Genomic DNA, 26,593 nt, shown 5'->3' on the forward strand with positions numbered 1-26,593 from the left:
GCCTGCCTGGAGGAGGCGACTCCAAGCTTCAAGAATGAGAAGGATTCAGACAGAGATGGGGCAGAGGTTGTCTGGAGGAGGGACCATCCAAGCAGGCAGTGGGGGGAGGGGAACTGCTTGCCCTCCGCTCTGGGGCTTGGCTCACACACTCCTGCTTCCTGGGGACAGACTGGCTGTGTGTCCCACACCCCCAGGGTGCTGATGTCACCGCCCTTTGAACCAGAGCCTCAGCCAGACTCTCCACAAACACATACCCACAGTCCTGAGACCCAGACAGACCCACCAGAATGAGGCTTTGGGGACCAAGGGGAGGTGTGGTCCCAGAGAGACTTTATTGTCACTGCCCGGCAAAGACGTTGAGGCTCTGTCTCGGAGACATAATGAAAAGCAGTCCCAGCAGAGGGCATCTCAGTCAGAACCACGGGGTGGGGTGCTCCGATCCCGGCAGGTCACAACAGGAAGGAATAGCTGATGCCACAGAGAGACAGCTTCAGGTTAGACACCAGGCAGCACTTCCTGAAACAAGAGGTCTCCTGAGGCCTTGGGCAGAAAGACAAGCCTAGGCACCTGTCAGTGGGGCCCAGCTTTCATCAGGGAGGGACCCAAGGACCAAACAAACCCAGCAAGCTTTGAGAATTTTCCAGAAGGCTAGAGGATGGAGTGGGGGCGGGGGTGTCAGTTGGATACTGACCAGCACAGCCTGGGAGTTAGGCAGGGGCACCCAGCCCGTTGGGGGGTAGGGGGTGGTCCCGGGGTAGGTGTGTCAGGGTAGGCAGGACACAGCAAAGGCCTCTGAGCCGAGTCCCCTCCGGCCGTGAGGACCTTCCTGGCCATGGCCGGGGCCCTCCAGTGCTGTGGCAGGGTGTCAGCGGAGGCAGACGAGACAGAACCCAGGAGGCCTGAGGTGGCTCTTCCTTCAGGAAGCCCTCTCTAGCTCCATCTCCCTCCAGCACTTTCAGCTTCCCCTACACAGTGTGCGCCCGCCCACAGGAGGGGCAGCCTCCTCCCAGCCTCCTCCCAGGACTTGCCCGGGACACATTCCCCAAGCTGGATTCAGCCGTAGGGCTGGGAGTGTTCAACCCTGCTTGGGGGCACTTACCGGACCCGGGGCCAGGATCCCAGCCCCACCTTGGAGCCGCTGCAGAAGAGTCACCACCTCCAGGTTCCCGGCAGCTTCTGCCTGTGGGAGGGAGCCCAAGGGAGGAGCTGCCGCAGGGTCCCTGTGCAGCAGCCCGGCCTCTACCACACCTCCCCCCACTCAGGACAGCCTCCCTGCCTCCTCCCGTCTAAGCACACGGGACTCCAGGTCTCCACTCTCCTTGTCCTCACAGCTAGGGGCCGGGACTGGGAGGGAGACAGTCTCCCCTCCACTCCTCAATGTGCAGTGTATTCACCAGGGGAGGATGGGCATTTCCGGGTGGGGCAAAGGAAGGGGGGAGCTTGTGAAGCTGTCAGGGAGGCCTTCCTGGAGGAGGAGGCTGTTGCCTTGGAGAGGGCAGGGGAACGCCGGTGGCACTCACAACGAGCACGGCGCTGCGCCCGTCGTAGCCCGGCCGCCCGAGGTCGGCCCCCGCCTGCCACCACGCCTGCAGGCCTTCTCTGTCAGCCCTGGACGCCAGCCTGGGCGGGGAGCCAAGGAGGGGAAGCCGTCAGGGCCCGCTGGGCGCCCGTCCAGTCCATCTGCCCACCTGCCTGTCCGGGGTGCCCGCGGCGTCTTTGCAAAGCCAGTCGCAGACAGCTGAGCCAGCAGCGCTGGGTCCTGGGGCAGGAATGCCGGAGGGGGCCTCCCGGAGTCTGGTTTCACCCAGTGGGGGTGATGGTGACTTAGGTACCCACACATCCATGACGAGCATGCAAACACGTGCATGCACACACAGGGCATGCACGCACGGGCGCACGCACACACACGCCCCACCTGCTGAGAGCCGCCTGCCAGTTTCACATTTCACAACACGGCTTTCCCTGGGCAGGGCCCACAGAGGCCCAGGAAAGTCTGAGGCAGACCCGTGGTTCAAAGAGGACACTGAGGGGTGGGAGCCTGGACCCCTCGGGCTGCATGGAGGGGCCTTGGCCTCCTAGCCTGGAGAAGAAGACAGCAGGTGGGCAAAGAACCTTCCCAGGCCCTTGCCAGGGTCCTCCTCGGCCGCCCCGCCTCTCGGGGCCCTGGTCAGGGAAGGGCCTGTGCTGGGTGTGCTGGCTGGACGGGGAAGGGCTGTCCGCCAAAGCGGCCATCACGACGCCACTCCTGGTCAGGAGCAGCAGCCGCTGCCCCTACAGTGGCGCTGGGCGATTCCTGGGGTGCATCTCACTGGAAAGTACCCCAAGACTCCTGGGGCATCCCACACACACTGGACCCCGGGAAGGGTCAGCCCAGGGCCCCCAGTTCAGGGCAAGCAGCTCCCATATGGCCTGGCGAACCCATCTGTCTCTGCCTCAGTGTCTCCGTCTGTAAGGAAGCCAGCCAGGCCCCGCTGGGAGGGCACCCTTGAACTAGCCGTCCCTTCAGAGCCAAGACCAGCGTGCTGGCCGGGCACACAGGGTCAGCCCTGAGCCCCTCCCTCCTGGGACCCCTCCCCACCCCATGTGAGAGCCCACCTCACCCTGTCTTCCCTGAGAACAGTGGGCAGAGGGCGGGTCAGCCGGCAGGATTTGCCTCCCCCCCCCCCCAGGCCGCCCAGGGACACTGAAGACCAGGGTTCAGTGGAGGAGAGAATCTAGGGGCCAGTGGGGTCTTCCCACCCCACCTCCTCTGTGGCCAGTGGCCTCCAGGACCAAGGGAAGCATTGCTGGCACCAAGCCACAGGGGTGAGATGAGGGGCAAACCTCGGGTCTCCTCCTCCACTCCCAGTCATCCTGAAATCTCACCATGTCACCCGTCCCCTGGGCCGGGGGCTCTGAGTTTCAGGACACACACCCCAACCACTTCCGACACCATCACTCAGCGCCCTCTGGCAGACCTCTGCCCTCCTGTCTCCTGCTCGGCCCCCTCAGCAGGGGAGGCAGCGACAGGGTGTCCACCGCACCATGGGGAGGGGTCTGGGGGCTGGAGGGAGGGGCTGAGCTCTGTAGCCCTGGCCTGCCCTCTGCCCAGCCCCCCACCAGCACCCTCACTGGGGACCTCCAGGCCTGCGCCTCCCTGTGCCTGTCTCTCTCTGCCCTGTTGCGGGGTCATTCGGGGCCGCTGTGAAGTCAGAGTCCCGTTGGCGATGGGCTGTCCTGCCTCTGAGGCCCCTCCCCAGCCAGCCTCCCTCCCTGCAGGCCTGGTCCCTTTCCTAGAGCTCCAGCCCCAGGCCCCCCAGAAAAGCAGGATGTGCCTGCAGCGCTCACCTGCACAGCTCCGTGCCGGCATCCTCCAGGTCCTGGGCGGACAGGCCAGCCCCGGCTGCCCGCAGCAGCCTGATGACCCCTTGATGCCTGCGGTAAGAGAGGCATGCTGACCGCTGGCCCCTGCAGCCTCTGCTCAGACACCGCGGGGCTCTGGGTCCTGTGCACGGGATCAGGAGCCTACCTGCCTCAGGCCAGGGTCCCACGCCCCCCACTTGTCCAGGACACCCTGGCTCTACAGGGCCAGCCCGGTCTGGGGCAGCCCAGCACCCAGCCCCATGCCAGGGTGTCAGTCAGCCCTGGCTGAGAAGTTCCCCCATCCGCCCTTCCGAGGTCTCCCCTGCCTATGCTGGGGGCCCCGGCACTCCGTGAGGACTCAGGGACAGCCCACCTCAGAATACAGTCTCCCCACCGAGCTGCCCAGCCCCACTGTGCACCACCACCCCGGCCGGGGCTGAACCTGGGGAAACTGAGTCAAATGGGTCCGACTCTGCCCTCGGGGGAAGGGAGGAAGTGAAACCCAGGTGGACCAATGCAAACACGGGTCAGGCTGGTGCAGAGCAGGGCCTGGATGTCTGCAGGTGTCCAGAGGCCGTCTGTGAGCCAAGCTAGGGTGAGGGGGCCGTGGGAGCAGTGGGGGGGGGGGCTCAGCAAGGCCAAGGCCACACAGCCGGCTGCAGTGGGGGACACCGATCCTCCGCACAGCCACAAACCGACCCCCTTTCCCCACACTGTCAGGGTGGCCACCTCACCTTCAGGGAGGCTGGGGAGGAGGGGGACCCCAGGCCTTGCTCCCCACCCTCTGTGCCAATGAGCCCTGCTGGTGAGTGGCCCCTCCATGCCATTCCAGGGCACAGGAGTGCTGGGGAGGGGAACGAGGCCGGGAGACCGGTTTGGGGGGTGTTGTAACAGCCAGGTGGGGGTGAGGGGTGAGACCTGGGTGGGGTGAGCTCACGGCGCTGCCCGCCCACGCCCCAGAATGCACTCTCCAGCCAGATCAGCCCGGTGCCCAGGTACACCCTGCAGAGCTCCTGCCCTTCCCCCACAGTCAGGCCTGTTCTGAGGGTTCCGCGCTCGTGGGAGCCTGGGAAGGAAGGTGGGACCCCATTGTCCTTGTCTAAGGGCGATACCCCCCACCCCAGGGCTCCAGCAGAGGAGGGCACCCTGGGCTTGGCCTTGACCGTCTGGTGGCACAAGCACACACACATCCTCACTCCCACCGTGAGACTCATGAGCACCCCCTCCCTGAAATAACCTGGGATCCCGCAAGCCGTGTTCCCGCCCCCTGCCCCCCGAGAAGGGCCAAGGAGGGAGGCTGGCGTCTGGGGCTGTGCAGATCCTGTGACAAGACCAGTTCTACCTCTGGGAACAGGAAGACTCCCCAAGGACGGAGAGCAAAGCTGTGGTCCCCACCCCTGACACACACGTGTCCCGCGTGTGCGTACACACACACACACACACACACACAGCCCTAGGCACACGCGTACACACACACACACACACACATAGCCCTTGGCACACGCGTACACACACACACACACACACGGCCCTGGGCACACGCGTACACACACACACACACACACGGCCCTGGGCACATGCGTACACACACACACACACACACGGCCCTGGGCACACGCGTACACACACACACACACACACGGCCCTGGGCACATGCGTACACACACACACACACACACACACACGGCCCTGGGCACACGCGTACACACACACACACACACGGCCCTGGGCACACGCGTACACACACACACACACGGCCCTGGGCACACGCGTACACACACACACACACACGGCCCTGGGCACACGCGTACACACACACACACACACACAGCCCTAAGCACACGCGTACACACACACACACACACGGCCCTAGGCACACGCGTACACACACACACACACGGCCCTGGGCACACGCGTACACACACACACACACACACACACGGCCCTGGGCACACGCACAGGCAGCGGGGCAGGGACACCCGTGGGCCCGCCCCACCCCGCCTGGAAGGTGTCCCGGCAGGTTCTGTGCTGGGCAGCGCGTAGAAGAATGCGGGCTGGCGTTCCCGCATGCCCCGTCCACCTGCCACCACCCCCTCCAAGCTGGGACTGGCCATCAGAGCCGGTGGTGTTGACCCTCAGAGAGATCCAGGGCCCGGGAGGGCACGCGGGCGTCCACAGGACCCAGGCCGGCCACAGTGAAGGGGTCAGGGCTGGCGAGCTCCTGACGCAACCAGCAGCCTGTGCGTGCTTTATCTGAATACTGAACCTCACACCCCCCACAAGGGGCAGCCCCCAACTGCATGCACGTCAAGAAGCCCAGGCAGAGGCCTCCGAGTGACCCCAGCCCCGGCCCTGGCCGCAGAGCAGGACACCCCCGTCGCCTCTCCGCCCAGTGTCCTTGGCCCCTTCCTTTGAGAGGAGCTCAGCAAGTGCTCAGCTCTACGAGACCCCACTGGGCACCCCAACCACACCTCAGCCTGGGGCCCGCCTTGAAGAAGCAGGTGTGGGCCAGCTCGGGCAACCCTTCCCACGGCCGTGCAGGCTGGCCCCTGTGCCCACCCCAGCCGGACATCTGACTCTGTGCAGCCTGCCTTAGAACACCTGCCCCGTCCCGGAGCTCAGCTGGGGCTCCCCCCTGGCCCCATGCCCCGCCCCCCAGGTACTCAGAGACAACCCCGGGAAGAAACCGGAGATCCCTTTTGCTTTGTTCATAAGTGGTTTTCTTTCCTCCCCAGGGTCTTTCTGGGCCTGCCTGGCTCAGCTTGGAGGTTACCTCCTCCTCCAGAAAGCCCTCCCCAGGCTGGGGGTGGGCAAGGCTCTAAAAAGCGAGTGGCCTTGGCCTCAGGAAGCTGTGTGACCACAGACGAATCAGCAGCCCCCTCTGGGTGGCTTGGTCCCAGCCCACCCCGTGTGTCACCCTGCCCAAATGTCTGACAGATGCAGTGCCCCCGGTACCTGCCCCTTAGAGCCAGCAGCAGTGGGCTGAGGCCATCCTCATCCCGGGCGTTCACGTCCAACCCTCTCTGCAACAGCATGGTGACCATGCCAGCATGGCCCCTCCGGGCGGCCACGTGCAAGGGAGTCTGACCATTAAAGTCCTCCAGGCTCAGGTCACTGCCCTGGAGTGACGCAAGGACACGTCCCTGACTGAGGGCCAGGGAGACCGCAGGGAAGGGACAGGAAGGGCTGGAGTGCGCCCTGAGGGTGGGGCTGGGCACAGCCACTGCGCCTCCTGAGCCGCCACGAGGCCCCAGAGCTGGCTGCCCAGCCTGGCAGACCAGGGCACAGGGGACGAGTGGGACCCAGACCAGGGCACAGGGGACGAGTGGGACCCAGACCAGGGCACAGGGGACGAGTGGGACCCAGGGAAAGGCTGTCCTCCCCCCGCCCCGAGCCTGGCACGGCTGGGGCTGATCCCCAAGGTGGGGTGGGGGGCTCACCAGCTCTGCAAGGGCCTGCAGGGCCTCCAGGTCCCCAGCGTGGGCCGCGGCACAGGCCAGGCTGGGTGCCAGGGCCTCTCGGACAGCGTCAGTCTCCTGGGTGGGGGAAGGTGGCACCTTGGGACCATGCCTCTCCTGGGGGTGCTCAGCCCCCCACCCAGGGAGCCAAGTCCAGGACATGAGGCCACCAGATATCTGGCTCTGTCCTCAGAGCAGCTGTGTGACCAGGGCCTGCCACCCACCCTTTACCCATTTCTTGGTTTGTCTCCACCACGTTCAAGGACGCAGGGACATAATTACCACAAGGCACTGGCGTAGGGGAGCCTGGACGGCCAGGCCCCTCCCCTGGAAACAACCCTGCTTCACAGGCCTCCCAAGCCCCCTCCCCCAGCAGGTCTCCCAAGCCCCCCCCCCAGGACTGGGAATGGAGGAGTCTGTCAGGAGCCCCCCAAGAAGCCAGAAGCCAGGGGTCCTCGCAGAGGCCCCCAGGGGCAGCCCCGCCCCTACGGCCAGGCCTGATGACAAAGCATATAGCCACCCCAATAACAGGCCACACACGTTCCGGCCTCCCCTCTGACCATGGCCTGCCCCAGCACAAAGCTGTCCACACGACAGGTCCGTTCCCACCCCGTGCTGTCCTGAGGGGAAACAGGCACGGGGCGTGATGACCCAGGGCAGCCCGGACGCAGTGCGCTCTGCTGCCCGCCGAGCCCCGGGCCAGGTCTGGGTGCTTCACCCAGAGGCCTGGTTGCATGGGTGGTGGTGGTGGTGGTCGGGGGGAGGGAGCAGGAGGCCCCAATCTCCCCTGCAGGCCTGGTCCAGCCTGGACCCCTCACCCCAGACCCTAAAGCATGTCCTTGTTGGTTCCCCTGCCCTTTCTGAGCAGCCTGGCTGAGGTGGGGCAGGGGCGCTGGAGACGGGCGAGGCCGTGGCCTGGAGCGCCGGCCCCGGGAAGCTCCAGGGAGAGCCCTGGACAGGCGGCCCCTTCTTTCCAGGACGCAGGACCTGTGTGCTCCACCCCTCCCGGGGCCAGACCTGGCCTGGACGTGGTCCTCAGCTGCCCCGCCCAGTGACCGCCATGCTCTGCACACTGTCGACACACTGCAAGGGCTCCCCTAACCTGCCCGGGCCCCTCCTCGCTTGCTGCTCCGTGAACCCCTGCAAATGACCCCCTGCCCTGCTGTGGACCCAAGCCCAGAACCAGGGTGAGCCAGGCCCAGCACCTGGCCGCACCTGGTGGTTTTCTGCTCGTGCCTTGGGATCACGATGGCCAATGGCCGAGGCAGGTGCCCGGCGCCCCCTGCCCTCGCGGTGAGACCCGCCCCATGCTGGGCAGTACCTGGCTCAAGCTGAGGAGCTGGGCCAGCCCCAGGCCCCGCGAGCTGCTCCGAAGGGAGGGCCGGCGCCCATCCACCTCTGGCAGGGTCATCTCTCCCCGGAGGTCCCTGACCAGCAGCTGGGGGAGGAGCACAGGAGAGCCAGGGCCCCAACCTGGTGGCCCAGACCTGCCACGTGGCCCGGCATCCCAGGGGGACACGTGGCCCGGCATCCCAAGGGGGGCGAGCAGTAAGGGCCGCCCTGGGCCCGCGACTCCAGGGTTTGGGCTCCGTCCTTCTGGCCTACGTGCGGTCCAGGCCAGGTCCCCACAGGACAGCCCTAGCCTCCATCTCGACTGGCTCAGGGTCCCAAGGCCCCAGTGGCCTCTGCCCAAACAGAGGGCCTGGGGCGGGCTGTGTCTCAGGCCTGCCTGGGAAGCGTGGGGAAGGGGGGGGGGTATCTGGGAGCAGTTTGGGGAGACTCAGGGTGTGCCAGACCCAAAGCTCCCCGACAAGGAAGAAGGACAAGTGGGGACTAATCTCAGGATCAACAAGGGGTGTAGGAGCACAGGCCCCAGAGCTGGCCCTCTGCACCATGGGGAGCCCCATCTCCCTCCCCACTTTCCAAACCCAGACACGCACCCCCGGCCTGGGCCCAGTGTCGCCGAGTCACACCCTCAGGACCCACTGACACGTGGCCCAAGCCGTGCCCGCAGCCCGCGGGGTCCGCACCTCCTTCCTCTCGTCCAGGCTCAGCCCGGGCTGGCCCAGCACGTAGGACAGCTTGGCCAGGGCAGCCTCGGACGTCATGTCGAAGCCGGAGACGATGCCCGCTCCCACCGTGGCCTGCGGGGAGGGGGCAGGAGCAGTCACGGAGGCGCAGGGTCCCAGCCCAGCTCACGCTTCCCCCTCTCCAGGCCTCGGCCCCCCGGCCCTACCATGCTGGCCGCATAGTCCGAGGTCACGGTGCCCTGCAGGCAGTGGGTGCAGTTGAGGATGAGGAGGCCTCTCTCGGCCGCCGCCCGCAGCTCCGCCAGCAGGTCAGGCTTGGTGGGGCAGTTCCCAGAGCCGAAGGTCTCCATGACCACACCCTTCAGCGGGGGCTGCAGGAAGGCCTGGACCTGCGGGACCAGGAGGGGACGGTGAGGGAGGGCCTCGGCTTCCTGCTGCAGCAGCAGACCTGCCCCTCCGAGTGTGCACCTCTCAGGTGCAGGCTTGTCCTGCCCCGCTGAGTGTGGCCCGAGGCCGCCAGGCTGCCCGTGCGCCCAGGGCGCTGTGCTGAGAGGGCCCCGTGGGGGTGCCCCGAGAGGCTGCTCCCCACCCAGTCCTCCCCATGGGACTCCCTGTCCCTTTCAAGTGTGGGAGGCCACGGCTTGCGGGGAGCGGGCTGCCCACCACCCTGCCCGGCCCCAGCCCCCCCGCTGGTCACACCACAGATACTCCTAGCAGCTAATATTTGGGGGGAGGACCTTGCAGTGAAACTCATAGGCAGGGTGCCCCTATTAGAAGCCCATGTCCCAGAAAAAGGCAAAATGGGGTCCCAAAGCCTCCGGGGAGGTGCAGGCACGTGCGGGTTCCAGGCATGAAGCACGCTCCACGGTTGTTCTCCGTGTGCCTGGGCCACGGGTGATGGGGATGGGGAGGGCGGCAGTGCCGGGCCAGCTGTGCCGGCACGGGGGAGCCATGGGGGGCACGGGAGCCATGGGAGGCACACGCAGGGTGGCAGGGGCGGCCAGGGCGCCTCCCTACCAGGGTGGCAGGGATCCCGGGGTACAGACGCAGCAGGCCCACGTCACGCTCCATGCTGCTGTGCACCAGCAGGCGGTCCTTCCTGCGGACCTTCCGCACCAGCTCCCGGTTGACTGCGGACAGAGGGCCGGTACGGAGCTGCGAGTGAGTCGCCTTCGAGCCAAGACCCCAGCCCAGCTCCTCCGGCTCGCTTCTCCGCGCCAACCAGCCTCCCTCTGGCGTCTTCAGAGCTCCGAGTAGTTCACCCAGCCCTCCCGACTCCCAGCCCTGGGCTCACAGATGCTCTGGCTTGTGCTGAGCTCTACTGGGGGGTGAGGTGGAGGATTCCCAGGGACAGAGGCCTGCAGACTGCATAGGTGGTGGTGCAGGCAAGGCATTCGAGGCCGAGGGAACAGCACATGCAAAGGCTGTGTATCAGGCACAACAGAGCTGGCAGGATCCCAAGGCAGGTTTGCTCTCCTGGACCCCAGGAGAAGTCAGGGTGGCATTCTCAGAACAGCCAGCCTCACCTGCCCAGCACTGGGCACCTACCATGCGTCAGCCAAGCAAGTCAATGAGTGAATGAATGAATGAATGAATCCTATGGACTCCTCACCTTTGGGGAAAGAAAAGCCTTCATCTGATTCACCCCAAAGTCTCAGAGGCCTGACATGTGCCCATGCCATCCCCATGCCAGGGTGGATCATGGTGGATCCCCGCCCTGCGGATGGAGGGGGCAGACACTTGGGGTCAGTGCCCCTTGAGCCTGCCAGGCAGAGAGCTCGCCAGAGGATCAGTCTCTCCCTAGTCTGAAGGCGTCTGCACTGCCAGGACCGAGCCACAGGGGGCGCAAGTAGAGCTGGGCGGCAGGTCCGGCCTGTGACCCTCAGGAGCCCAGTGCCCGGCATCGCGTCCACCCCTCAGTCCCTCGGCAGGCTGGACCAGCAGAGGCGGAGGTTGATGACCCTGCCAGCACTGATCACTGTCAGAGCCTGTCCACAGGTGCAGGCACCACGGAGACCCCCATCCATCCCAGGGAAACTGAGGTCCAGAGAGGGGAATAGCTTTGCCTGAGGCTGCCCAGAGAGTCGGGTGCAGAGGCAGCCGGGAACTAGGGGGCATCCAGGATTCCCACCCAAGCCTCCTCTCCCCCCCCCCCCCCGTGCCCCCTGCTGCATCTGCCAGAATAATGATTCACACATGATAATAAACTGAGGAACATTCCAGACTCCCGGACTGGTGCAGCCCTGTAACGTGGAGTTGGAGGGGGTGGGGCGCGCTGGGGGATGGGCCACAGGGAGGACATAGACAGGCGGAGAAGGCCACCTCCCTCAACCAGGGCGTCAATCAGGTGTCCTTTAATTTAGAACCCTTTGCCCGAGCTGGGTGAGCAGAAAAGACGGCCCCGTGGGGGGGCTGACACCACGGGGGGTTACAGCTACAGAGGGGTTTGCAGAGACAAAGGACCTGCGCCACCCATGGTCGGCCCGCCCCCCTGAGAGCCCATGGAACCCAAGTCCTGCCCAGCCAGGGGCCGCGCGGTCCCACAAACAGAGCGCCTAAGGGGAGCTTGAGGCCAGGGCTCCTACAAAGAGGACATGACTTCCTACACTGCCCGGGCAGACCACGTGTGCTGTGGCCACTGGGCGGGGCCAGGGCCAGCAGGGCGGGGCCCCGGCCCACCACGCACCCTCCTCGCACGCACCCTCAGCGCATCGCTCTCCAGCTGCCTTGCCGACACCCTCCTAGCCCAGGCGTCCCTCAGCCCCCGCAGCCCCCTCCCCAGGGCCCCCGCCAGCCACACCCTGAGCAGAGCTTGGTGTTTCTCAACACCGGCTGCCTGCCGAACCGGCCAGGCCTGGGCAGGCGGCCCGGTTCTCACACCCTCACGCACCCCAGCCAGTGGGAAGCAATCCGGCAATCGTGGGCCTGGGGGCCAGGGGCCTCTTCCCCGGGGCCAGCCGCCTCCTTGCACCCGCCAAGCTGCTGGGCCTGGCACAGAGGGCCTCCCTGTGCCTGTGGCCTGCCTGGGCTTGGCGAGACACAGCCAGAGGCCCTGGGATCCAGTGAACTCCTCCGCCTGCCAGCAGGCTTCGTCCCCAGAGGCTCCACTACTGAGCTCCAAAAGAGGCGTGACGCAGTCCCCATGGGGGAGGGGGCCCTCACCCCTTTCTCTCCTCGGCTGTGCTGAGCACTACGACCCAGCATGGGCAGGGAAGCCAATCCATCCGACAGCGCCAGCACATGTGCCACCTCCTCCCAGAAGCCTCCCGGACTGCTCTGGCCTTCAGCGAGCAGGGAAACCACCGCCCCTGACCCCGAACCCTGGGCAGGCTGCACACACATGAGGTGCACTGAAGTGTTCTGGGCCTCATGCCCACCGGAAGGCACTCAGGGGAGCAGGCTGGTAGGCTGGGGACGGGCAGCACAGGTCAGAGCACCAGGAACGAGACTCTGCGCTCGGGGCCAAGCCAATGCCTCCCCGTGTGGCCCTTCCCCCTCTCCACCTTGGTTTCCCACCCTGGGGTCTCCTCCTGTCCTGGCCGCCTTGGCCTGGCAGAAAGACGCAGGCAGCCAGGGTGCCTGATCCCACGGCTGTGTGTCCTGCCTTGGGGTCACAAGGCTCTGGGGGGCTTTCATGGTCACGTGACCAGCCCACCCACCAGGAGAGAGCCTATTTCTTCACTCCAAGACCCCCAGGGGCTCGTCCCAGGCTGGTCTCTGGGAACTGCCCTTTCCAGAGCCCCCCCCACACACACACATACACACGTTCCACGCTGGCCCAGGCAGGAGCCCACGGGGGCCAGAGGCCGCCTCTGCTGGTCCGAGGGCTGGACACTCCTGTCGGGCAGTCCAGCCAGAAGAGCCACCTGGGTCCCGCGCACCTTACAGAAGCAGCCCCACCCAGAGCAAGGCTGCAAGGCCCCAAACGACCCCGAAAGGAAGGCTGGCTTAGCCAGGCCTGGGCTCCCCACCCCCAGCTGCCCCAGACCCTGCCCCAGGGATCTACGCCTGGGGGTGGGGTGGGGGTGGGGACCGGAGCTCCAGGGCCCCTGGCTCAGTCAGGAAGTAGAAAGACACCAGCCAAGCTTGGGGCTGTTCTTGTCACATCCGAGCCAGGCAGGGGGACAGCAAGGCCGCTCCAGAGAGCCCACATGTCACAGGAACATGCAGACATTCCTACTTTCTCGAGGCAGGGGCTTCCAGGGTGCTGGGTGGGAGTTGGAGGAGCTGGCATGCCCACCTTGGACCCAAAGTAGGGCAGGGGGCCAGGGAACAGCCAGGAGACAGTGAAAGACCCCACAGGAGTGAAGACAGAAGACTCCCCCAGGGCCACTAGAGTGGCCTCAGTCTGACCAGGCCTGGGCTCGTGGCCCAGCAGCCTGGTCGAGAGAGCAGCTCCCACACCCAGGGCAACAGGGCGGGCTCCCACTCAGGGGGCGTCTCAGGACACGTGGTCTGCTGGAGACACAAAGGGTGCTGGGCTTCCTGCCAGGCCCAGGGGACAGAGAGATAAGGTCCCAGAGACAAGGTCACACTGCAGGAATCACATCCCAGGGGACTCGGGGGCATGGCAGAGCCACCGTCACTGACAGGGACTCCCGGGCAGGGGGTCATATGGCCTGAGGGGGACACACGAGGGGCAAACCACCCAACCTGCTCCTCCTCCGGGCAGACGCCCAGCCTGAGCTGGGGTGACCTGCTGGGGCCTCCCACTTGGCAGCCCACCCAGCCTCCCCTGTCTGAGAAGCCCCCTGGCTTCTCCCAAGCCTGGGGCCGAGCCAAGCTGGGCTGTCCCAGGGCAGGGGAGCACCCTCAGCCTCACAGCCTCTCTCCTGCATCCCCCTGCACAGACCCACGGGCACCTGCCCCGCTGCCCAATCACCCAGCTTACTTGAGACGTCAGCGCCCACCACGGCCAGAGGCGGCAGGTTAGGAGAGCAGAAAGCCGAGAAGCGGCGCGTGTCCACCTTGGTGACCCGGGTGCCCCGGAACAGCTGGTTCTGGAAGAACAGGCAGACCTGCGGGGGCGGAGAGGGACAGCGGTGTGAGACCAGCCTGAATGCAACTTCCGTGAGCCCCTCCCCCCTGCCGTGACAGGGCCCCCCTTTGCCGTGAGAGGGCCCCCCCCCTGCCGTGAGAGGGCCTCCCCTGCCGTGAGAGGGCCCCCCTTTGCCGTGAGAGGGCCCCCCTTTGCCGTGAGAGGGCCCCCCTGCCGTGAGAGGGCCCCCCCTGCCGTGAGAGGGCCCCCCCCCTGCCGTGAGAGGGCCTCCCCTGCCGTGAGAGGGCCCCCCTTTGCCGTGAGAGGGGCGAGGAATCTTTATAAATGACTCCCGTGCCCCACGTGCCGAGCTGGGGAAAGATGTTGAAGAGAAAATAAAGCCAGCTCGGAACGATGCCCGAACCATCTGATTTCGGGGAAAGGTACACACGTGTAACAGAAGGACCTGTCATCGTGGAGGGTAACACCGTGGACTCCTAAACACCGCGTCTCGGGAGGGAACTGCAGGTGACGGTCCCCCTGCTGCCTTCTGTTTCCGGATTATTTTTCGAAGGGCAGATCTTAAAACCCAAGCCCCTGCGCACGCGCCGGTGAGAGGTACCTCGGGGATCACGTACTGGCCGGCCATGAGCAGCGCCCCCAGCAGGTTCTCCCGGCCATCGCTCCACAGGGCGCGGATGGGCACCTAGGAGAGGCCACAGACAGGAGCTGAGGCCCCGCCCAGAGCCCCCCACCGGGCTGGTGGAGGAGGGGTCTGCAGCATCTGCCCCAGGTCAGCGACCCCTCCTGATGATCCTGGCCAGGCCATGCCCCATCCCCCCTGCTCTCCTTGGCCAGTCCCCTCACTGGGGGGGCGGGTCTAACGAGGGGCCTCCTGCCCACTCACCCAGGAACCACACCACTGCCTGGGCCCAGCTCCTTGGACCCAAGGGTACCTTGCTCCCCCCGTGCCCCAGGCAGGGCCAGCACTTGGCCGGGCACAGACAGCCTGGCAGCCTCCTCTAAGCTGCAGGACTGAGTGAGAAGCCAGCACCCGCCGGGGCCCCAGCAGCCTCCCCCTGTGCTAATGGGAAGGCCTGACTGCCCCGTGGAGCCTTGGGCCCCAACAGCCAACCCGGCTGTTACCTGAGCACCGGTGAGGATGACGGGCTTCTGCAGGTTTTCTAGCACGAAGGAGAGCACCGAGGCAGCGAAGGCCATGGTGTCGGTGCCGTGGATGACCACGAAGCCGTGGTACTGCTCGTAGTGTCTCTGCGGGAGGGGTGGGGCGCCCAGGGCTCAGGCAGGCCGGCCCTCAGCACTGCCAGTTTCCTCCTGAGAACAAGAGCCTGGTCCCCTTTCCCCACCACCGGAAACAGAAGGAAAGGGCCCCACATGCAGAATGAGGTCTGGGGTGGAGGCGGGACCCTGGTCATTGGAGGCACCCCCTGGCTCTTGGTGTCCCAGGACGGCCTCCTTCCTTGACCCCTGGGGTGAGCCCACTGTGCTGTCGGTCTTCGGGTCTTCGGACATTCCCTGAGGACAACCAGGCCCCCCTCTAGGCTTCCTATAGTGTCACCACCAGGCGATGACCAGTTAGGACTCTCAAGGACACTGGTCAGTGGGGGACCAGCCAGAACCCAGCTCAGTGCTCCTAACAGCCCCTTGCTGAGTGACAGTCTCCCCCAAGGCAGCAGGAGCCATGGGAGAAGCAAGGCCTTGAGCCTGGAGGCCCAGTGGGTGGGCCAGGCATGGACACAGCAGTGGACAGGAGGCACAGCCGGTGCTGGGAGCCAACACAGGTGACCTGGGCAGGCAGGCAGGATGCTGACGGGCATACTGGGGAAGGGTCCGTCCAGGCATGCCGGCCAGCTCTGCAGGAGTGAAGGTGGCTGCAGGGACCCCCCCAGCCACCATCTCCTGGAGGGCGGCCAAGACTGAGCCCCGGGGCGGTTGTGAGGGACACAGTTACAGAATCAGGACCGTGATTGAAAGACAAACAAGCCCTCCGGGGAATGGCAGATCTGAGCCACAGGGCAGGCTGGGGCGCCATCTGCTGGCTACACAGGGCTCGGCCACAGGCAGGGCCACCCAGCTCCAAAGGCCCCTCATGAGTCCTGCGGTGGCTGGATGGACCCCACAGACAGTACAGCAGTCCTGTGTGCTCAGCCAAGTGGTCAGGAGCCTCAGCGAGGGAGACCGCCCCAGACAATGGTCGCAGACATGCCAACTGGCAGCTGGTGACCCCATTTACAAACATAAGGGCCAGGCTCAGGGTCACACTGTCCCAGATGCTTACAGTGGAGGGGGAGTGGTGAGGCCCACGGAAGCTTTCTCCCCCAGGCAGAAAGAGACAAGCGTGTAACTGTAGCCCATCCCCTCAGCTGCCACAGAAGGGGGGCCTGTGTGACCAGCCTCTGGGTAACAGGGGGAGAAATGGCCCTGGAGGATGGAGGCCCCCTGAGAAGCCAGGACCAGAAGGGTGCAGGTGGGGGGTGAGGAGAACAGAGAAGACAGCTGGTGGAGGGCGCTCTGGCCACAGGGAAGGCATGTACGCAGGATGTTGAAAGCCACCACACATCCTCGCGGGGTCCTGCACCCTTTTATGGGTCCTAAGTCCACTAAGACCATGGCTCCAGGGTGGCACGGGGTGGCCAGAGGGGAATGACCTAGGTGTGGGGCTTGGTAATTTGCAGGGGAAGTATCACACATCCCGGCCCAGTATACCAACTGGGACAAACCACCCGTATAAACAAACCAGAGCCGCTGACTGGGCAGCTTCCCCTCCCCAGAAAGGACGTGGCCCTCAACTGCCCACTTTCCTCTTGCACAGGGTAAAGGGCCTCAGAGGCCCTGCAGCTGGGGTGTCCCCCGAAGGCGCCACACTTTTCTTGAAGCTGCAGACCGCAACCCAGCCCCCGGAGCGCAGGTGAGCTGCCCTTGCCCCGCCCACTAGCCCAGCTCCGCCCACACCAGGCCCCGCCCCCGGCCCCGCCTCCACAGCTCCGCCCAGTGCGCACAACCCCACCCCGCATTCCCCAGCTACCTCAATGGTCTGGGCAATCTGAACCCACTCAGTGATGGTCATGTCACTAGAGTCAAAGAGGGGTTGGCACTCCAGCACCGTGTAGATGACCCTCTGGTCTGGACTGGCTGGCCTGAGGGAAGCAGAAGGGCAGCTCCCACTCTGACCCCCTCTCCCCGGACCCACCCTGTTGCCCTCCGCCCATCAGGGCCCCTGCACTCAGGGCCTTGTGTCCCCGGGCTCTGTACATCCACAGGCCCTCGACATCCTGAGTATAGGGCCCCGCCTTCCTTCCGCCCAGAGTCCCCAAGAAACAAGGACTGTGGTTGCTGAGAGGGACCAGGGACAGAACAGGAAGGGCTGCTCCTGAGCACGGTCACCTTCGCACCGCCAGCTCAGAGGGAGGCTGGGTCCAGCCCTGGATGGGCCAGGAGACGACCAGGGAGGAGGGTGGCTGGCAGGAGGGAGGTCAGTGACCAGGAGGGTGATTCCTCATGCGGCCTGCCGTCCATGAAGGGCGCCAGGTGGCCTGGGCCAAGAGCCAAGAACCAGGGACCCTCACACTGCGGGGAGAAGGGGCCAGCTGGGCCACCCCCCTGCAGCTGGTGGGCACCTAAGGCTCTCTTAAAAGGGGGGCTTTGGTCAGTTCTAAAGCCATGGAAGTGGACACTAGTGACAGCCTCCCGCAAATGGCTTGCCTGGAAGTCCTGAGAGACCACAGCCTGCTCGATGGCCCTCCCCCATGACAGCTGGCCGTCGCCCCTGCCCGAGACCCTGGAGACGCCCAGACTCACGGCAGCACCAGGGTGTCCTCAGGGAGGCCACAGGCCCGGGCGTGCTCCTCATCGTGAAACATGGGCAGTGTCCTCAGGACGGCGGCCAGGCCCTCCCCAGGGACCAGCACTGCAGACAGAGGTGGGGAGGGAGGTGTCAGAGGCTGGCAGCCACCAGCCCCTCCATTCTGTGCTGGCCACTTACAACCCTGTGCCAGAGGCCAGGCCTGGACAGGGATGTGGGGCAGGGACCAGGGTGGGCTCAGCTGAGCTCTGGGCCTCAGGGAAGTCAGAGGCTGAGCAGACAGGCCTGCAGCTGCCATGCGGTTCCATTTCCAGGTGAGCCCACACCCCCAACTGAGGCTCAGGGGCACTTGGCGCTCTGCAGACTTTTTCTCATGTGCCCACTCTTCTCCCCTGACATCCCAGAACTCCCACAGACATGCTGTTGGCTCTGCCAAGAAGTCCTCTGCCCCTGCCTTCTTCTGACCTGTCAGGTGCTTCACCCCAGCTCAAGGCACCACCTCCAGGAAGCCCTCCTTGATGTCCAGGCCCTAGTGCACTTTCCACATGCCCTCCAAGGCCCTTGCACCCTTGCTGGACTATGTGTGACCTTTCCAGGGTCCAGCCCAGGCCTTCTGCCTGCAGCCTCCATGTCCCAGGAACATGCCTCTACAGAAGCCCTGGCAGATACCATGCTGAGTTCTAAGAGAACCTTAAAAGGTCACAGGTGTGTCTCCTGGAAACCAATGACTTCTCAGCACAGGTTCCCAGAAGGAACGCTGCCTCAGGGCCCCAGCCTTCTGTCCCACACTGCTCCCTATAAGAACCGTGACCTTGGGCAGGCAACTGACTTCTCTGGGCAGTCACTCTCACTGAGGGTCTGCTAGGCACCTCCCATGTGTTTGGCTGTGCTGAGCACCCAGACACAACAGCAAGGACAAGCTCCCCCACTGCCCCCCTTCCCAACAGCAAATATCCTTGGCTGAAACATGTTAGACTTCAGGACAAGGGTCAGTGGTTGCTCCTGACAGGCTTACTCCCAGCCTTCAAGAATCTACTAGGGCAGGGGTCCCCAAACTACAGCCCGCGGGCCGCATGCGGCCCCCTGAGGCCATTTATCCGGCCCCCACCGCACTTCCAGAAGAGGCACCTCTTTCATTGGTGGTCAGTGAGAGAAGCATAGTTCCCATTGAAATACTGGTCAGTTTGTTGATTTAAATTTACTTGTTCTTTATTTTAAATATTGTATTTGTTCCCGTTTTGTTTTTTTACTTTAAAATAAGATATGTGCAGTGTGCATAGGGATTTGTTCATAGTTTTTTTTATAGTTTGGCCCTCCAATGGTCTGAGGGACAGTGAACTGGCCCCCTGTGTAAAAAGTTTGGGGACCCCTGTACTAGGGGACCGCTGTCGCCGAGCCTCTGACTTGGCTGTCCCTCACCTGACTCGGGAGGACTTTGCCGGGCAGCCTATTTCGGTCTAGCCGCGGTCCGGGCACGTATTGCCACAAGGTGCGCTTGACCTTCCTTGCTACGGTGGCGAGTGTGGCCTGAGCTAGGCCGACCCAGCCGAATTTTGGATTGGCTCCTGGTTATGGAGCTCATCTCTCAGCCTGTCGCGGAGGAGCGGGGCCATTCGAGGGTTGGGGGTCCTCGTCTCCTGGCCCTGGGGCAGCCCGCAAACCGGGCCAAGGTGCGTAGGAGGATGAGGTACCGGGAAGGCTGTTGGTCAGCAGGGCTAGACTGCTACGACCACCACACCCAGACCGCCGGACTGCCAGCGGCTGACGAGTGTCTCTGGTAACGCATGTGTGGGCGGCACAGTTTTTCCCAGACCAGGGAAGGCAAAGAAAATAGCCGAGAGGATCAAGTTAAGTCTTGGGTGGATTGGAATGAAGATGTAAGCGCGACGCCACGACCACCAGTGTTCAGCTTTATAAATACTGAGTTACCCAGTGCGGTAGCGGGAGTACTGCAATAGATGGAAAACAGTTTCAGAGGGATCCTGATTTGGAGAAGATGAACATTCACAGGCGGTGAATTGGAGCCACAGGCTCGAGTATTAAAATCTGAGAAGCAGAAGTTACATGTGGAAAAATTATAAAATATATATTTTTTATTTTTTGTATTTTTCTGAAGCTGGAAACAGGGAGAGACAGTCAGACAGACTCCCGCATGCGCCCGACCGGGATCCACCTGGCATGCCCACCAAGGGCGACGCTCTGTCCACCAGGGGGCGATGCTCTGCCGCGACCAGAGCCACTCTAGCACCTGGGGCAGAGGCCAAGGAGCCATCCCCAGCACCCGGGCCATCTTTGCTCCAATGGAGCCTTGGCTGCGGGAGGGGAAGAGAGAGACAGAGAGGAAGGGGGGGGTGGAGAAGCAAATGGGTGCTTCTCCTATGTGCCCTGGCCGGGAATCGAACCCGGGTCCCCCGCACGCCAGGCCAACGCTCTACCGCTGAGCCAACCGGCCAGGGCCAAAAATTATAAAATATTATAAGCTCCTGTTAATGTCCAAGAATGTCTGGTATGAGCAAAGGTTGGAGGTGTTGCCTCTAAGTCATCAAGAGGGCTTTTGAGTTGTGTTTTGTAAAAATAAGCATAAGCACTCTTCAAGGGCACGAAAACAGAACAAATAGTATTAGGAAGTAAAGTGTGCAATCTTTCATTTGTCCTGGTGGAAACTGGGTTAAAAAATTGAACCAACTGGTAAGCATTAGGGATTTTCAGTTTTCATCATACTGATGTGTTATCTGAAAGTTATGTTTGAGAAGTGCTTCTTGTTTTTACCACTTCGTTTTAAATTTTACACTGCTATGTATCTCTGAGAAATCTTGTCTTTGGCAAGTCATTTTAGGTTTTGATTTGTTTTTTTTAAGCTGGAATTTTATTACACCCCTCGGCCATATACAGCAGGGAAATGAAAGTTAAGAAATGAAGTTAAGAGATTAAAATGTTATGCCTTACAAGAAGGTATGAACTGATTTTGTTATGCATAGCATAATAATCAGCACACAGAAAAGGGGTTTGACCAGAAAATTAGTAAGGAAGAATATTTTGGTGCTTCACTATCTTACTTGTCAGTGACATTCACCATTACAAATACAAGTTGGAATGTAAAAACATCACTGGAATATGCAAGTGACAATGTATTAAACAATAAATTGTTTTAAATGTTAAAAAAAAAAAAAAGAATCTAGTAGGTGTATCAGTCCCCACTGCTGTGTAACAAGCTGCCCCAAGCTGGGCTGCTTAAAACAGTATCCATTGCTATCTCACAGTTCAGGAGGTGCCAGCTGGGCTGTGAGCTCACTGGAGGTGCTGGGGGCAGTGCACCCAGGCTCACTCGGTGGTTGGCAGGACTTGGTTGCACACATGAGCAAATGTCCTTGCTACCTGTGCCCCTCGACCAGCTTCCCCCAGGCCCGGGGCCCTGGCTTCATCCTCAATGCCGGCAATGGTGGGTCGAGTCCTCACACTGCGCATCTCTCTGACCCCACTCTGACTCATCTTTCCCCTAAGGGGCCTGGAAGCCCGTCTCCTCTGGGGTAGTGTTCTCTCCTTCCCGCAGGGTCCGCAGCTCCGCTCGGCCCTGACCCCTCAGCTGCCCACCCCTCGCCCTCCACTGGGTGCATCTGCTTGCTTCAGCCTTGTTAAGTGTCCTGGGAGCGTAGCCTTAGGACCAGGGACAGTATTTTCTCTGGTCTCTGCCATCTGTAAGGTGTACTTACCGGGGTGCACCCAGGGGCCAGCTGAACAGACTTGGGGTCCAGCCCTGCACTGTCCGGCCATGCCAGCCCCCAGAGGAGTGGGTTGCCCTGAGAGGTCCTGGCCCAAATGCGTGGGGCCTTTGTCATCTCAACCTTTGTTGTTCATCAGGGCAACACAAAGGCTTGCTTCCTCCACTTTCCTGCTTCCTATAAAAGGCTCATGGGTTTGAGTCGTGACAGATCCTACCATCAAAACCAGACAATGGGCCCCGGCCGGTTGGCTCAGTGGTAGAGCTTTGACCTGGCATATGGATGTCCCCGGTTCAATTCCCGGTCAGGGCACACAGGGAAGCGCTCATCTGCTTCTCCACCCCCTCCCCCTCTCACTTCTCTCTCTGTCTCTCTTCTCCTCCACTCCTGCAGCCATGGCTCTATTGGAGCGAGTTGTCCCCAGGTGCTGAGGATGAGGATGGCTCCATGGCCTCCACCTCAGGAACTTAAAAAAAAAAAAATGGCTCTGGTTGCAACAGAGAAGGGCCCAAGATGGGCAGAGCATCGCCCCCTAGAGGGCTTGCCAGGTGGATCCTGGTGGGGGCACATGTGGGAGTCTGTTTCTGCCTTCTCTTCTCACTAAATTAAAAAACACACACACACACACACACACAACAACAACTGAGGACAGACCCTTTTAACTGGAAAAAAACTTCTAAATTGAAAACAGAAGAAATCTTTTTCTTAGAAAGCTCTCCTACTGATATCATAACTAGTCACTCAGATTCCCTCCAAAAGATCGAAGGACAGAGATTAGAACAAAAGTCCCAGCCCATCCAGACCACGTCCTGCTCACCTCCCAACGTGTAAAAATCAGGACATTGAACACTCAGCTGCCTGAACTTCAGAAGAAAAACGAGAGAAAAAGAACCGGCAAAGTCCTACAAAGACAACCTAAAACGTTACGTCCTGAGAAGCCGGCTGGGGAGCTGTCGGGAGATGGAGGGACACGGACAAGATGGACAAGAAATGTGGGCTCCAGCCCTGGCCGGGGGGCTCAGTGGTAGAGTGTCGGCCTGGCGTGCAGGAGTCCCAGGTTCGATTCCCGGCCAGGGCACACAGGAGAAGCATCCATCTGCTTCTCCACCCCTCCCCCTCTCCTTCCTCTCTGTCTCTCTCTTCCCCTCCTGCAGCCGACGCTCCATTGGAGCAAAGTTGGCCCGGGTGCTGAGGATGGCTCCGTGGCCTCTGCCTCAGGCGCTAGAATGGCTCTGGATGCAACAGAGCAATGCCCCAGATGGGCAGAGCATTGCCCCCTGGTGGGCATGCCGGGTGGATCCCAGTGGGGCGCATGTGGGAGTCTGACTGATTGTCTCCCCGTTTCCAACTTCAGAAAAGTACAAAAAAAAAAAAAAAAAAAAAAAAGAGAAATGTGGCTCCACTTAGTCACCGCCAGGGTCCTACCCACTGCTGCCAGCCCCCAAGGAAACGATAACCTACAATGGCAGTGGCAATCATGAGAAATGTTCCAATGAGATAAAATCATCTTTAAAAGCGCCCTCGAATGTCCGAGCTCCCCAAGTGAGCAGACAGAGGGAGACGGCGGTATGGATGGAAAAGGAGGGTCGCACGCTGAACCTGACAAGCTCAGGGGAGGCCTGCATGGTGGCCCCAACGAACCCTGGGACTGGAAGTGACCACACAGGACGGTCTGACCATAAAAATTCCTAAGTGCAAGCAGGTCTGGTCGCGGCAAGTCGCCCCCATGCCAGGCCCGCAGCTGCCTGGACAAAGGTCAGCCTTCACCTTACCTGAGCCTGCCTATGGCCTTTGACATCTAGGATGACTGACCTTTGAAATGTCATAGGAATCTCCTTTACCAGACCCCTCAGGGCGCACCCTCCCACCAGAGCAGAGGCCACAGAGCCCCCCATTGTTGTCTTGCCCCCCAGCACCATCTCCATGTGCCGTCGATGTCAACCGTCCGGCCCCCACCGACGTAAAAGAAGTTACCATATGTTTTACTCCAAAAGATGCAGTTTTTTCCCCCAAAAGTGGAGGGGAAAATACCCGTGCGTCTTACGGAGAGAATGTTCATTTTTTTTAGCTGCTGCGGGTTCCTGGACAACTAGAAGCATATTTGAATATTAAAGTCTCTTCTCATTTGTTAATAACAGCACTAATGGTTGTTAATACTGCTGTTGAGTTTACATTGTTGAAATATTATTGTGGCATATTTTATTAAATATTTTAACATCATTTGGCTCAGAATATTTTTTTTTATTTTCCTCCTTGAAACCCTTGGTGCATCTTATGCTCAGGTGCGTCTTATGGAGCAAAAAATACGTGTCTCTCCTTGTTACTCTGTACCCAACCCCAGAGATTCCCCGCTTTGCTTTCTCCCGCCTCCCTAACCGACCACCAGCGCATTCATGTGACCCCTACCCCCACCGCCAGGTCATGTGCCCTCCGGTGGTTCTGATGTAGAACATCAGCTGTAACACTGCCACTCTCGGGAGCGTTTTCTCAGCAGACCTCAGTTTGGCTCAAGTGAACTCTCAGACCGGCTGCGGCGGGACCTCCTTTCATCCACAGCTGCGTTCCTTGGCCAGCAGAAGCTGACAAAAAGTTGGAAATCCTCACAGCAGCCTCTTTGAAAGATTTCTTTAAAAGGACTAAAGAAAAATTTAAAAAGGGAAGAAATACCTGAGATAAGAGAGGAAGACGTGAGTTCTGCCGCCCGGTCCACACATGTCCCTGCTCTCAGAAAAGACAGAACCAGAGCCTGCACTCAGGTCACTGTCCCTCCGAACCTTGGCTTTGCTTTCGTTCCCACAGACGGGCCTGATTGAAGGACCTGCTTGCCGGCACCACAGGCTCAGCTTTGGGAGCCCACCCGCAGCCTCCCCACGCGAGACCCAGCTCTCCCGGAACCGGAACCGCACTTGGCTCCAGGCCCCGAGACTGTCCCGTGAGGTGTGGACTCATCCTCTAGCCCACTCCTGGAAGGCGACTCTTCCCAAGGACTGTGGGGGCCTCAGGACAGCCACCCTGGATGGCCTCTGTGCCGTGCGGATCTCGCTTTGAGCTAAAGGAAACTGTAGGCACAGGAGAGAGAGAGAGAGAGAGAGAGAGAGATGCCTGCCCTTCCCTTAACTACTGAGACCTTAAATCAAGTGCCTTAATAAGAGATTATCAGAGATCACCTCTTGACCTATCCATAAGGCAGGACAAACTTCTATTTACCAAATGCCTGCTCTTCTTTTTTTTTTTTTTTCTTTCATTTTTCTGAAGCTGGAAACGGGGAGAGACAGTCAGACAGACTCCCGCATGCGCCCGACCGGGATCCACCCGGCACGCCCACCAGGGGCGATGCTCTGCCCATCCTGGGCGTCGCCATATTGCGACCAGAGCCACTCTAGCACCTGAGGCAGAGGCCACAGAGCCATCCCCAGCGCCCGGACCATCTTTGCTCCAATGGAGCCTTGGCTGCGGGAGGGGAAGAGAGAGACAGAGAGGAAAGTGCGGCGGAGGGGTGGAGAAGCAAATGGGCGCTTCTCCTGTGTGCCCTGGCCGGGAATCGAACCCGGGTCCTCCGCATGCTAGGCCGACGCTCTACCGCTGAGCCAACCGGCCAGGGCTGCCTGCTCTTCTTATTGTCCTGCAAGACCCTTCGGAGCCTGCAGCGCACCTCACCTGTCCCTAGTTCAGGATGTCTGTATGCCACCTTCCCCAGGGTCTCCCGCCTGTGGGCTCTCTGACTCTCTAGCATGCGGGGTCCCCATCCATACACACATATTAAATGTGCTTATTTTCTTTTGTTAAAAGCAAAATATTGTTCTGGGTTTTGTGATATTCTTGGCTTTATGTGATTTCCCCTCACCATTCTAAATAAATATCCATTTTCACCCCGAAGTCTGATTTTAAATATTGTATTATTATTCTTCACAAGGGCTTCCAGGTTTCAGGCCCTGCAAAACCAGAGCCTGCCCTGCCGGGGCCATATCCCTGGGCCGTGAGGTATCTGTCACAGTCCTCTGTAAGGGACGGCTGGTCCCTAGGACATCGGGTCCCCCTCGACCCACCTGGAGCTTAGTCCATACAAATGTGAACTTGTTAGCATGTGGAACCATGTTCAAGAGGGAGGTCCAGGCCGGGGACATAGATGCCACAGTGTGGTGACTGACAATCAGCTGCCAAGGTCACTTGTGGTCTCCCAGGCCATCTGGAACCTCTGGCTGTCTGGCCCAGAAGCTCTGATCACCCCAAGGCAGGTGGCACCAAAGTCTGATGCCCGGAGCCTCAGGGTTCCTCGGCCACTGATGCTGCCGGCCCGCTGCTGGGGTGTTGCCCGTCTTTGGGATTCATGTTTCCCCTTGACCTGTGACATTTTCGATGAATCCAGGGAGGAATAAGCCAATGGGTGTCCCTAGCTGCCACCCTCCCTGCCCTCCCCTGCTGTCCTGACCTTTGGCAGGGCAGGGATGTGAGGCTGTGTACCCTGCGGGCCACTGTTTACCAGCAGGCGCAGAAATGCTCCCAACAGTGGCAATCCAAACAGCTTTGCTGTGGCCAACACCTCTTTCCTCACCACCCCTCAGTGCCCTCCCCGGGGCCGCAGCGCAGGTCAGGGTGCCAGGCCGGTTAATCATTGACACCGACACTAACGTGGTTGGAACTCCAGAGCAGGTGGGAGTTCAGAGGTGTCAGACTCTCCTCACGCCATTAACACAGCAGGGAGGAGGGCAAGGGGGGGGCACACTACAGCTGCTCCTGGGTCCTCGCAGCCCCTCAACACCTGCCCACCGGCTTGTTGGTCCGGGGAAGGGGTGGGGTGAGACAGGTGTTCTGGGGGCCAGCAGCGCATCCTAGGGTTCTAGGTGCTGGGCCCCAACCGCTGGCAGCCCCGCCTGATACGCTGCCGCTGCCAGCGCGCTCCGCCCTGCCCTCCAGCTGCAGGCGCCTAGCAGAGAGGGCACCGGGTGCGGCTAGCGGCCTCGGGAAGGCCCGGCAGCGCGAGGACCATGCCGTCCCACCCCAGCCCATAGCGACTCACCTCCGCGCTGGCTCCGCATTCCGATGGTGCCCCCGGTGTAGACGGCCAGGAGCCTCCGCTCGGGCTCCACCGCGCGCGCCATACGGGGTCAGGGGACCAAGGGGACCAGAGAGGGCCGCGGGGCAGTGTAAGGGATGCGGGGTTCCAGGCGTAACCACACTAAACTGCGCAGGACCCAGGGGACTTCGGGGGGACTGAGGGGAGGTGGCCGAGTGTCCAGGGCAGC

The 26,593-nt window shown here is 61.8% G+C and overlaps 1 protein-coding gene across 4 annotated transcripts; it reads right to left on the minus strand.

Moving 5' to 3' along the window:
• Window positions 1-295: 295 nt before the first annotated feature.
• On the minus strand, window positions 296-26,593 carry ASPG (asparaginase). 4 transcript variants are annotated; one of them, XR_010746210.1, is made up of 16 exons: window positions 26,368-26,593; window positions 17,628-17,736; window positions 16,855-16,966; window positions 14,955-15,080; window positions 14,431-14,514; window positions 13,722-13,848; window positions 9,848-9,960; window positions 9,037-9,219; window positions 8,831-8,944; window positions 8,122-8,238; window positions 6,783-6,878; window positions 6,302-6,461; window positions 3,328-3,414; window positions 1,521-1,620; window positions 1,100-1,180; window positions 296-516 (listed from the first exon to the last, which is right to left on the minus strand). XR_010746210.1 is itself a non-coding variant. In XM_066342756.1 (16 exons), exons 1-16 carry the CDS (start codon window positions 26,447-26,449, stop codon window positions 496-498), a joined length of 1,716 nt encoding a protein of 571 aa, XP_066198853.1. In that variant the 5' UTR covers window positions 26,450-26,593; the 3' UTR covers window positions 296-495. The 4 variants fall into 4 exon arrangements, 2 of the variants coding, with proteins under 2 accessions (XP_066198853.1, XP_066198854.1); XM_066342756.1 differs by having other exon boundaries at window positions 6,298-6,461; XR_010746209.1 differs by lacking the exon at window positions 296-516 and adding an exon at window positions 1,916-2,080 and having other exon boundaries at window positions 1,160-1,180; window positions 6,298-6,461.

The sequence above is a fragment of the Saccopteryx leptura genome, chromosome 6 (genome assembly GCF_036850995.1).
Source record: "Saccopteryx leptura isolate mSacLep1 chromosome 6, mSacLep1_pri_phased_curated, whole genome shotgun sequence".
NCBI lineage: Eukaryota > Metazoa > Chordata > Mammalia > Chiroptera > Emballonuridae > Saccopteryx > Saccopteryx leptura.

Bases quoted from the DNA above. Each gene is read 5' to 3' on its own strand.
- ASPG (XM_066342756.1), bottom strand. From the start codon at position 26,449: ATGGCGCGCGCGGTGGAGCCCGAGCGGAGGCTCCTGGCCGTCTACACC. The intron at 13,849-14,430 runs GTACCTCTCACC...CCGCCCCCGCAG, and splicing joins GCCAGTACGTGATCCCCGAG to GTCTGCCTGTTCTTCCAGAA. The intron at 8,239-8,830 runs GTGCGGACCCCG...CTCCTCCCCCAG, and splicing joins GCCTGGACGAGAGGAAGGAG to CTGCTGGTCAGGGACCTCCG.